We start from the raw sequence: 11,917 nt of genomic DNA on the forward strand, positions 1-11,917 counted from the left end.
GTTTAATCCTGGGTTTTTGATTTTTTTTTTTTCCCCCCCTTTTTATATTTTTTTTTTTGGATTTTTTTTTTTTTTTTTTTTTTTTTTTTTGAGAGGGTGGTTTATGGGTTTTCTTGCCCAGGGAGGCTGCTGGGTTTTCTCTGGGTTTTTTCTCCCGTCGTGAGGGCCAAAGGTTTCTGCAGACGCTTTCCTTGCAGCCCAGCGAGGGCAGGCAGCCCCAGCCAGGCCCCGCGGCCCACCCTTTCCCCTCAGGAGCCCGTGGAGCCCGGCAGCGAGCCCCAGGCCCCTCGGGGAGCGGGGCCGGTCCCGGTCTCAGCGGCCAGGCCTCCTCTCTGCCCTCTACGCTGTCCGCCATGGCGCCCGCCGACCTTACCAACATGGCGCCGCCACCCCCTCCCCCCCCCCCCCCCCCCGGGGCCCCGCCCCGCCACTGCCATTGGTCGGTGGTGCGCGGCGGAGCGATCCCATTGGCCGGCGGGGAGGAGCGTCGCTCTCGCGCGCGTTTGTGTGTGGCGGAAGTGAAGGCGGCGGGGCCGCCCGGGGATGTGGAGAGCCGGCATGGCCGCCGGGGACGGGCTGGGACCGGCGCTGCGGGCCGTCATCGAGCAGGTGCAGCAGGCGGCGGCGAGGAGGCCGCAGGTGAGGAGCGGCGGGGCCGAGGTCACGGTGGAGGGACCCGGGGTCGCGGCGGGAGAGAGGGAGCCCTTACCCCGCCGGGGTAGGCCTGCTCGCCATGGCGGCAGGTCCTCCGTCTCCATAGAGACGCGCCCCGCATCGTGAGGGCAGGCCCTCCGGCACCACAGAGACGGGCCCACCGTGCAGGCGGGTGTCTGTTTCCCCCCAGCGAAGCATCCAGGACGCTGTCATCGTTCTTAGAGATAGGCCTCACCCTCTAGAGCCAGCCCCCCCCATGAGGACAGGCCCCCCCATCCCTGTGGAGGCTGCCCTGACCCCCTCCCGTGGCAGCCTCAGGCTGTGGGGTGACCTGAGGTGGGGTTTGGGGGTGTTGTGGGACGCTGGGGAGAGCGTGGGGCAGGTTGGAGCCTCCTCTGAGCGTCTCCTTCACCCTCGGGTGCTTCTGCAGGGGCTCCCGGCCGTGCAGCCCCGGCTGGTGGCCGTCAGCAAGACGAAGCCGGCAGAGATGGTGATGGAGGCCTACAGCCACGGGCAGCGCAGCTTCGGGGAGAACTACGTGAGTTGGCTGTGCCCCCCGGGGCTGCCAGTGGGTCCCCCCGCCAAAGGCAGGTGCTGGGCAGCCCAGTGCCTGGGGAGCTGGGCTTGGTTACAGCATCAGGCTCCTGGGCTTGGATTTATGAGGCACATGTTGGTCCTGGGAACGGAGAGACCGTTCTTTCGGTGCAGGCACGTCTGGTGTGGTTTTAACGAGAACTTGTCTTGAATTTTCCTAGGTTCAAGAGTTGCTGGAAAAGGCATCGGACTCCAGAGTAAGTACACAGTTCCTTATCCATTCTCTCTCCTCGTGTAGCTGTGTCCTGAGAGCTGTTCAGGAAAATCCTTTATTTTCGTTAGGGATTTGGCGATGGAGGCTGTTTGATCCTTGTCCTTTCAGATAAATGGTGGGGTTATTCTTAGCTCATTGCCTCTGCCCCGTTCCCCCTCCTTGCCTTGCTGGCTCTAGAGGAGTCTGTGAATACGCACGCCTTAGTCATAGAGTATTTGTCTGAACAGCACTTTGCCTTTTGTGCTTTCTGCTGTCGGAGATGCACAGTCCTCATTTAAAAAAAAAAAAAAGGTAGCACTCAGTTTGGGGAAAATATCATTTTATGATTGTTCAGTTGCAAAAGAGCTTTGCTTTCCCTACTCACCAAGTACTGCTCTGCAGCCACAGCCCTGTTCCTCCCCAGGCAGTGAAGCAATCTCAGTCCACACCACGAGCACTGCCCGAGCTGTGTCTTTCAGGGTAAACAAAAAAAGAAGATTGTGTTTCTGGTATTTTGTTTGTGGGCAAACCAGGACTTAAGCAGTGTGTGGGGGAAGAGGGAATTGTTGTTCAAGCCTGACTGTTCCTCTCTGCTTTCAGATTCTGTCCTCCTGTCCAGAGATTAAGTGGCATTTTATTGGCCATCTGCAGAAAAATAACGTCAACAAGTTGATTGGTAAACCCTGTTTCATTTTCTGTGCAGTGACTGTGTGGGCAATAGTTTTCTGATGTTCAAATAATAACAGCCTCGTGTACATGAGCTCACCAGTGCCTGTCTCTGGGGCTGAGCTGTGGGTACAAAAATTTGTGTGCCAGCAAACTTGGCCTCAGTCTGTGTTTTCTCCCCAGGTGTCCCAAACCTGTTCATGTTGGAAACGGTGGATTCTGTCAAACTGGCAGACAGAGTCAACAGCTCGTGGCAGAAAAAAGGATCATCTCAGAAGCTGAAGGTCATGGTGCAAGTTAACACAAGTGGAGAAGACAGTAAGTGGGGTTTTTTTCCTGATGCAGGTTTGTCCTGCTGACTTGGTGGAAACAACCTGAATGGGATGGGTTGGTTTGTGCTCTTAAAGAATTTCTCTAAACTAAGAAAAAACTTGCTCATCTGTTGGCTCCTGCCTGGCTGTGGGGAGGGGAGGTCTCTGGCAGGGCTTGGCACAAATCTCCCCACTTCTTGCCAGGTAAACACGGGCTTCCTCCCGGAGACACCACGGCTGCTGTGGAGCACGTCATCAACAAGTGTCCCAGCCTGGAGTTTGTGGGGCTGATGACCATCGGCAGCGTCGGGCATGACCTTAGTAAGGGGCCAAACCCTGACTTCCAGGTAAGGTTTTTCTGGAAGAAAATGTGAACTGTTGGGCTGGCTTCCCGTTATGGTCTGTTGTCTGTCCCAGCCGGGCTGTAAGCCTGACTGTAGATTGTCAATAGAAACACCCTGTTGAGAACAGTACAGACCTCTGAAATGTCGGAATAAATGCTGATTTTAGGGTGATTTCTGCAGCAGCCAGGGGCCCAGAGATATGTGATCCCACCCTTTCTCTGAAGCTGTAGCCAGGACATTGGCAGGGGCACCTCGTGCAGCAATTACTGTTTGGGATCCTCTGGTCCTGTCTTCAGCTGAGGTTTCAGCACAGGCCTGCACCAGGCAGAGCTGACTCTGTCAGGCTGGTGTGGTAATTGGATGTCTTCAGGAGATGTGTAGACTTGTAAGTACGTGTGTTGTCAGTAACATCACCTGTAACAGGCAGTCTCCAGGCGCTGTCACGGTGCTGCAGAGTGAGCTTCAGCAGGAAGGGTGGGAATGGCACATTCTGTGGGAAGGAGGCTTCAAAGAAAGGCAGAAATCGTGATCTGTGAAGCCCTGAAACGGCGCTGGCGTGGCTGTCAGGTGTGTCATCCTCTCTCCTTTCCTCCTCCCTTCCAGATGCTGCTGTCTTTGCGGCAGGAAGTGTGTGAAAAGCTGAATCTCCCCATCGAGAAGGTGGAGCTGAGCATGGGCATGTCCACAGACTTCCAGCACGCAGTGAGTCTGCTCTCCTTCTGCCACCCCTTCTTTCAGGAACCAAACGTACCACCACCAGCTGGTACCCAAAGTCCAGCCCAGGTGTCACCCAGATGGGCCTCTTAGACCTTCCCTTGGCTGGAGACGATGCTGTTCCATGAAAAAACAGCTCTCCTGGTCCTGGGATAGAGTTCTGGGGATGAAAACAGACTGTAGCTGTAGCTGCGGGTGGTGGGTACGTCCTTCTGGGACACGGGGAGCGTGGAGGTTGGTTGTGGATGGCATGGGCAGCCCGGCCCTGATCTCCTCCTTTCTGTCTCTTTGTAGATAGAGGTTGGATCCACAAACGTCAGGATTGGAAGCACTATTTTTGGAGAGCGAGATTACTCCAACAAAGCAGTTGGTGGCAAGGCCCCTGCTGAAGCTAAGGGTGAAACGGAGACCGTGACAGCACAGGGTCAGTAGGTGGGGGAAAAAAAAAGTGGCCTCGACAGAGGACGGACGATGGGAGAGCTCACTATGCATTCTTACCTCCCTCCGTGTCGGCGCCCGGTCATGATGGTGAGAGGGAATTCCTCATAACAGAACAAAGGCCAGAAACGCCTCATAATTTATTGTGATTATAGAGTAACCATAGAAACTGGAAATTTTTATAACCAACAAATGATAAGAAAATTTATGGTTGGAAGCGTCTGTGGTATCTTGGCTCCTTCAGGGTCGTTAAGAACAGTGACTTTTGCATGACTAGGGTGAACAAACTAAATGTTTGTCAGGATGGAGTTGCTAATGAGCAAGATGTATCTGCAGCAGTGGCGGTGATGATGGTGTCACTGAGGACTAAATTCTTTGTTAAACAAGTTACAATCTTGCCAGAGACCCATAAATGTTTCCCCAAATAACAGTTTTGCACGTGGTTGCTGCTGAGGGATCCTCACGTAGGGGCTGTGATGGAGACGTGCTGTGACACCAGAGAGATGATGACTGAAAGAGGAGGAATGACAAGCCCAGGAGGATGGATGAGGAGCTCAGTTGGCAGCAGGAGTTCATGGTGTGATGGTATGGACACAGATCACAAGTGTGGGAGCGTCTTTTGGGCTGAAGTTGATGTTTGTCCTTTCCAGCCTGACCCTGCTCCCTCTCCCTGTTGGCTCTGTGTCTGCTCAGATCTTCTGGGATGTTTCCAGCCTTCCCCTTCCCGCCTTGTGAAGTGTTGTTGGGGAGTTACTTTCATTCTTCATAGTAGTTCTTGACGCCCTAAGTTCATTTTTTGGTCAGAATGGGGCTTTTCTGCCAGGTCCCTGGCCTCCCAGCAGCTTGCTGTTGCTTTCCAAGGCACGTCACTCGGCCCTTTGGTGCCTCCTCTGTCCCGTCCACGTCTGGAGGAGGATGATACTTGTTTGTCTCACAGTGAGGTTTGCCAGAGGCCCTTGGGGAAAAGAACTTTGGGAAGTGAGGTATTATTGTTCCACTGTGTTCTAGGATCCTGAAAACAAATCCCATCGCCACCGACAGAGCTTGTAGGTGATGTCTTAATATTTTAAGTGCTGGTCTAAGCCTTCACTTCTCCTGGAAGAGGGAAAGGACTCACGTGCTGCAGTGGTTGTTTCATTCTGGTGTGAGCAGAAGCTCCTGTGTTGTGTCACGTGCTGTTTGGCCAGCGGTAGCCACGGCAAGTCTCTCTCCTAACCCCTTACAACTACATTTTTTGGGCTTTTGTGTGCTGCTCGGAGGAGGAGACGGCGGTTGCCAGCAGGAAACATCCCTCCCAGGCTTTTCTCTGTGTGCGTGTGGTTAAATCTCTAGCTGTTGGTTTCTCTCTCTGACTATAAATCGCTGAATGTACATGAAAAGAGCCGCCTCTCGCGCCACCCTGTCGTAGCTCCGTGGGTTAGAAGCAGCGCGCGGCCCCGGCTGCACCCTGTGCTGTCCCATAGTCTCTCCATAAAACAAAAAAAAAAGTGGTGAATTTTAATACCATCTGTGCCAACTCTAAAGCTATTAAAGATGTTATTTTTATGTTCCAGCCCGGAGTTGTCGTTGAAGCCGTTTCCCTGAACCTGGAGCCGCCGCTGAGCGAGATGCGGTTGGGTTGTGTCGGGATGGAGGGAGGAGGGTGGTTGGAAAGGTGGCTGGAATGAAACGGACACGTTCTTTGATCAGAAAGGGAAAAAAGGTGCCGAGTTGGGAGATGTGGGATGATGTGAGCTGTTTCTGGAGGAGCCCTCTGGGTGGCACTGCTCCCCAGGCCCGGGCCAGCGCTCCTGGGCCACTGCAGGAGGGACCAGAGCTCCTGGGCTGCTGGGGAACAGGTACGGGTTAAAGACAAGCCTCAAAAATAACTGCATTTCCCATCTGATGGTCCAAGTGAATCCCTTCCCCTTCCACCTCTCTCTTCCCAGGACTTCAGCCCCACGCACTGACCCCAGACCCTCCTGTTTGCCAATTTTAAAAGCCTTTCCTTTATTTTCCGGAGCAAAGTTAGGACACCCCTTCTGTCTGAATTTCATTCCAACTGTGTCTCCACCGTGTTTGTCTGATCCCTGTAAATGTTGGCAGGAGCAAACGAGGAACACAATCTCCCTGAGCTCACAGAGCGACCCCAGCCCCAGAGCTGGTGGTTTGGAGCTGGGGAGGGGGCTGTAGGACCCCCTGCTCTGCTTGCCCCTCGCTGATGACCCTTTCCCACCAGCCTGTGGCTCCTGAACCTGCCGTGGTGCTTTGTCTGAGCAGGGAACAGCGGGGCAGGTTGCTGTTGAGATCTATCTCACATTGTGGCTCACGTCCCCTCCTGCTTTTCCTCTCTCTGGCATTTTGTGCTTATTTCCTGAGCTGAAGCTGGACCCCAGCCAAGCTTAATGAAGTAGTAAATGGTGTAAACTGGGAGGTGACGGTGCAGGGGTGGCTGTGGGGCCGGGCAAGGCTCGTCCTGGCTTCTGTGTGCCCTGGAAGAGGAGCAGACCGGCTCACAAGGCGTGTGGCCGCCTGGTTTTCTGATCTCCCTGCCTTCTGCTAAAACATTCAGGGCTCTGTCAGCCTCGGTGGTGGCCTCCTGCCTCTCAGTGGGGCTGGGGATGCTCTCGGCTGTGGGACACCTCTCCCCTCCAGCCAGGCAGTGTCCAGGCCACAAAGGTGACCTGTGACAACCCATTTTTGTGCCGCGGTGGCCAGTGTTGGGCTGTGAGAAGGTGCTAGAAAGGATAAAGGAGCAGTGTGAGCTCCTCCCTTGCTCTGCAGATGTTTCTCTTGCCCATCCTGCTTCCAACTGGCTTTTTTTCCCTCTGGCCATGTTGATGGCCATGCCCAGGAGCTTTGCCATGCTCCTCCTCCTGCCACTGAGCCCCCCCCTGAGCAGTGCCCACCGGCACCTTCCCTTCCTCCTGGAGGTGCCCACCCCGAGCCCGGCGGGTGCGGAGCTGCGGTGCCAGTGATGCCAGGCACCTTCCCTGGGCAGGGGGGAGCAGGACACAGACCCCCCACTCCTCCTGCCGAGGTCACCTGGCAGATGGTAACTGTTGGCCACTGGAGTGGAGCCAACGAGCCGGAGATGAAAGGGCTCCCCGGCCTCTTAATGAACCGCTCCCCGCACGGCCCCCTGCGCCACGGCCTTTATTGACATCTATTAAAAGCACTTTTGGGCGGTTTGTGGAAGCAGCGGTGCCCCCGCTCCTCCCCCCGGGGCCGTCTCACTGTCAATATTTGCCTTGGAGGAGCGTGTCCCACTTGTTCTGTGGCCGGAGGGACTCCTCCTCCCTCGTGACTCACTGGCCCGTGGCGCAGGCGCCGTCCCCTCCTGCGGCCACGGCACAGCCTCGGCTTTCCCAGACGTCCCCTGAGGTGACCCTTGTTTCCAGGCGGTCTCCAGGATGGGGGCTGACCAGGATGACCCCCCACCCCACCCCAAGCCAGACTTCACATGGGTTAGGGAGGAATGACTCTTCCCGGGGGCTTGTGGAGCGTCTGTGGGCAGACTTGGCTGGCTCTAAAAGGAGCAAAACTCTCGATTTTGGTGGATGGGGTGATGTGCTGCTGCTTTGGAAGTGACTCTGCCCCTGTCTTCAACACTGGTGAGGCCCCACCTCGAATAACGTGTCCAGTTTTGGGCCCCTCACAACAAGGAAGATATTGAGGTCCTGGAGCATGTCCAGAGAAGGGCAACGCGGTTGTGAGTGGTCTGGAGAGCAAGGAGAAGGGGCTGGAGAACTTCTGAGGAGTGGCTGAGGGAGCTGGGGCTGAGGGGAGACCTCATTGCTCTCCACAACCCCCTGAGGGGAGGGTGTAGCTGGGGGGGTCGGTCCCTTCTCCCAAGGAACAGGCGATGGGACAAGAGGAAATGGCCTCAAGTTGGGCCAGGGGAGGTTGATTCTATGATTCTATGATATTGGGAAAAATATCTCCACCGAAAGGGTTGTCAAACATGGGAAGAGGCTGCCCAGGGCAGTCACCATCCCTGGAGGTATTTAAAAGATGCGTAGATGTGGTGCTGAGACACATGGGTTAGTGGTAACTTGCCGGTGTTGGGTTAACTCAATGATCATAAAGGTCTTTTCCAACCTAAACGATTCCATGATTCTCATTTCCTGGCTCCTGGGAAGATGGGCTGGCAGCCCAAGACCATCCTCATCCTCAGGGAAGTTCTGGTGCTGGAGCTGCAGCCCCTCCTGCGAGAGGCACTCTCTGGAGCTGCTGAGCCCGGGCATCGTTCCCTCCCCTTCCCCCACAAAGCCAGGCTTGATTTATTTTTTATCAGATAATATCCTTTGTGTCGTGAAGTGTCTGGAGCCGAGCGTGGCCTCCCCGAGAAATCGCTGGGTGAGAAGTGGGGGGGGTGCAGGGACCAAGCCCCACTCAATGAGCTGGGGGGGCTTGGAGGGACACCAAAGCATCTTGGTGGCACTCGGTGCCATAGCCAGGCTCGGTCCCGGTGCCCAGCACCCCATCGTCTGTGGGCAGGCACGGGGTGCTTGGCTTCCACTAGAAAACCAAGCGATTTGGGTCAATTCCCCGCGATGCTGTGGGCAGGTGAGAGCCGGGGGGGTGGCTGGAAGCAGCTCCCCCCCTCCGTCCCCCCGAAGCCAGATCCCGCTGCAGCCCTTCAAAGTGGGAAGAGTGTTTATTTCTGGGATATCGGGTTTCCGGCAGGAAGGCCGGCAACTGCCAAGGTTTTTATTGGATCCCGGTGAAAGGAATTGAGAGAGCCCTGCGCTGCGTGTCTCTCCCCGTGCCTGCTGCCCCTGAGGAGGGTTCCTACCTTTGAACGGGAGCGAGGGACGCGGGGATTTGGCAGCGGCCCCGGCACGGCCGTGGTGATGGGCTTTCAAACAGGTTGCCTTGTTGTCTCCCGGGCAGGAGGCATCAGGAGGGGTTGGGGCCAGGAAAACAGGGAGCGGGGCCGCTTGGAAGGAGTTGAAAGAACCCGAGCTCCGTCGGGCTCAAAGCGTGTGGGAAGTGTTGCTGGAGCTCCTCTCCTCGGAGCGGGGCTGGGGCCAGGTATTTCACATTTTGTCACGGGCTTGGACAAGGTTTTGACTGTTCTTGGAGGTAATTCTATAGGAGGTTGAAATTCTGAAGACCACGTACAGTGGCTTGATTACTTCAACGTGCCGGGGAGACAGCTCCAGAGCTCTGATGGCCCTTGGATGCTGCCAGCACAGACCAACATCCTCCAGGCCCTGAGGTCCATGCCAGCCCCCGTTCCTCTCCATGCACGGGGAGCTCTTGGCTTTAACACTGGGGTTTCCCTGGGCCCTTCTATCCTGGCCATGGAGCCCTGAGTGGCTGAAATCCTGTGTCTTGCTCCTGTGTTGGTGGGCACGGTGGCTGCTGGGGTCTTCTTGGAGACAAGGATGTCTTAATTTGGGGCTCAATCCAACGAAAGGAGGTGGCTGAGCCCCCTGTGCTGCAGCATTGGGGGATGTCCCAGTTTGGCACTGGGTTTGCTGTGCCTGGTGTCTCAATCAGACATCAGACCAGTGATGTCCTCTCCCTGCTGATGGGAGAGAAGTGGGGGCTCCATCCTGCAGGCTCCTCTCCCCCAGAACAAGGAGGGGAGACCACTCGTGCTTTCTGCAGTGTTTGAAGGGGGAGTTTTGGGGAGGTTTTCGTGCTGTGCAGGCGCGGAGCGGATACTGGACACGAGTGGTTTCCTGTTGCTCTTCCAGCATCAGAGGCAGGATCTGGGACCAGCATCCTGCGGCGCTGAGCACGGGAGGGGGATTCCTGCGGGGACATTTTACCCAGTGGAAACAAAACAAAACAAGCAGGGAAGATGTGGGCACACTGTTGATTGTCTTTTTTTTTTTTACTAACAAGATGACGCCAGTCTCCAGGGCTCTGGGGTCCTACAAGGTCCTGCCAAGGACCCTCAGTTGGGGGGTCGACTGGCCATGAAAAGCCCTTGGGGCCATGGTCCTTGGCAGCGAGTCAGGGCAGGGAAGAGCTGGAGAAACGAGGCTGTTGCCGGTGAAGGGGACCCCGGGACCCAAACAAAAGCGCATGTGGAAGCAGCTGGGGAGCGTGTGCTGATGAGTATCTCCTCTTCCCCAACGCCCACCGCCGTGTATTTATTTGGAGAGAGGAGTAAATTTCTTTTCCCCTCCAGGAACTATTGGTCCTGGAGAGAAACCGCATTCCCAGGGCTGTCTCTTCTCTGACCCTCTTCCTCCGCTCCCTGGCGCGGGGTCCCGGAGACTTCATTCCCTGCTTTTGATCCCGTTTGATCGGAAGCTGCAGCGAGCCGAGCCACGGCCTCCGAGAAGCTGAGCCCTTTTTGGGGGGGGGGAAAGGGCCGGGGGCAGCGCAAGAGGCAGCGGGGACGTGGGAGGGGGGAGTGGGAAGGAAAATATTGAACTTAGCGTGAAAAATCAGTGAAGCAAAGAGGGAAGGGAGGAAGGGAGGAGTGGTAACTGCGGAGCGGGGGCCGGGAGGGGCCGGAGCAGCGCGGCCACGGGGTGAACTGTGTGGGTTTGTGCAGGGGGTCCCTCCACGGCGCGGGGTCTCGAGGTCCTGGCAGGCTGTGGGGGGCCACAGAGCCCCCACACGCAGGAGGGTTGGTGGGGCAATGTGAGTGCCACCACCCTGTGCTTGTCACGGCTGGGGTGTCCCTGGGAGGTGTCACATCGTGGGACATAGGGACCCCGTGTGCTCTGGACCACGCGGGGTCCATCCCTCCCTGCTGATGCCCAGGGCTCCAGCTCGGGACCAGGAGGGGCTGGAGGTTCTCACCCTCCAGGATGATGCTCTGGTCCATAGGGGCTGTAGCTCTTGGTTCTGTGGGACCCCTCAGAGCTCCAGCCCCTGTCCATTTCGGACTTAGAGGGACCTGAAGAGGTGGGCCCATGTAAACCTCATTAATTTCAACAAGGCCAAGTGCAAGGTCCTGCACAAATCCAGGCTGGGCAAAGCATGGATTGAGAGCAGCCCTTGAGGAGAAGGACTGGGGAATGTTGGTGGGTGAGAAGCTCAACACGAGCCAATGTGTTCTGGCTGCCCAGAAAGCCCCCCAAATCCTGGGCTGCATCCCCAGCCCCGTGGCCAGCAGGGTGAGGGGGGGATTCTGCCCCTCGGCTCCACTTTGGGGAGACACCCCCCCAGTGCTGCCTCCAGCTCTGGGGCCACCACCAGCAGAAGGACATGGAGCTGTTGGAGTGGGACCAGAGGAGGCCATGGAGATGCTGGGAGGGCTGGAGCCCCTCTGCTGGGAGGGGGGGCTGAGAGAGTTGGGGGGGTTCAGCCTGGAGAAGAGAAGGCTCCGGGGAGACCTCAGAGCCCTTTCCAGTCCCTCAAGGGGCTCCAGGAGAGATGGGGAGGGACTCTGGATGAGGGAGGGGAGCCCTAGGAGGAGGGAGAAGGGTTTGACCCTGAAAGAGGGGAGATGGAGCTGAGCTGTGGGGAAGAACTTGTTTGCTGTGAGGGTGGTGAGAGCCTGGCCCAGGTTGGCCCGAGAAGCTGTGGCTGCCCCATCCCTGGAGGGGTTCAAGGGCAGGTTGGAGGGGGCTTGGAGCAACCTGGGCTGGTGGGAGGTGTCCCTGCCCAGGGCGGGGGGTGGCACTGGGGGGGCTTTAAGGTCCCTTCAAACCCAACCCATTCCCAAACCCATGGACTCCGTGGCTCCATCTCTCTCCCACGCAGGCTCCAGCTCTCCGGGACCACCCCGCGGCCCGGGGGGGGGTCTCCATCCCTCTCCCACGGGGTATCTACCTTCACTTGCTCTGCTACCAGCAGGCTGGTCACCAGTAAGCTATGGGGCAGGCTTAGCCTTTCAGTGAACAGAAAACCTTAATGTTCAGCAAGAAAACTTTGAAGTCACTGCTGCATACACATGATACGGCTTAAACCAGGGCAACTCCTCACAGATGGGGAAACACTCACTCTTAAGGCAAAGGCCACTCCTCTGCCAAATCCCCAAACTGGCTTCCAAGCATTTGGGGCACTCCAGCTCAGAGAAGGCAGCTGCCTGAGATGTGTTTGCTCATGTG

The 11,917-nt window shown here is 56.8% G+C and overlaps 1 protein-coding gene across 1 annotated transcript; it reads left to right on the top strand.

Moving 5' to 3' along the window:
• Nucleotides 1–501: 501 nt before the first annotated feature.
• PROSC (proline synthetase co-transcribed homolog (bacterial)) lies at nucleotides 502–4,312 on the top strand. The gene is made up of 8 exons (XM_014958434.1): nucleotides 502–639; nucleotides 1,085–1,192; nucleotides 1,410–1,445; nucleotides 2,042–2,117; nucleotides 2,291–2,425; nucleotides 2,623–2,765; nucleotides 3,366–3,464; nucleotides 3,771–4,312. Exons 1-8 carry the CDS (start codon nucleotides 544–546, stop codon nucleotides 3,906–3,908), a joined length of 831 nt encoding a protein of 276 aa, XP_014813920.1. The 5' UTR covers nucleotides 502–543; the 3' UTR covers nucleotides 3,909–4,312.
• Nucleotides 4,313–11,917: the final 7,605 nt, after the last annotated feature.

Source organism: Calidris pugnax, unplaced genomic scaffold, assembly GCF_001431845.1.
Source record: "Calidris pugnax isolate Ruff unplaced genomic scaffold, ASM143184v1 scaffold280, whole genome shotgun sequence".
Classification (NCBI taxonomy): Eukaryota; Metazoa; Chordata; class Aves; order Charadriiformes; family Scolopacidae; genus Calidris; species Calidris pugnax.

Bases quoted from the DNA above. Each gene is read 5' to 3' on its own strand.
- PROSC (XM_014958434.1), top strand. From the start codon at position 544: ATGTGGAGAGCCGGCATGGCCGCCGGGGACGGGCTGGGACCGGCGCTG. The intron at 2,426-2,622 runs GTAAGTGGGGTT...ACTTCTTGCCAG, and splicing joins TAACACAAGTGGAGAAGACA to GTAAACACGGGCTTCCTCCC. The intron at 2,766-3,365 runs GTAAGGTTTTTC...CCTCCCTTCCAG, and splicing joins GGCCAAACCCTGACTTCCAG to ATGCTGCTGTCTTTGCGGCA.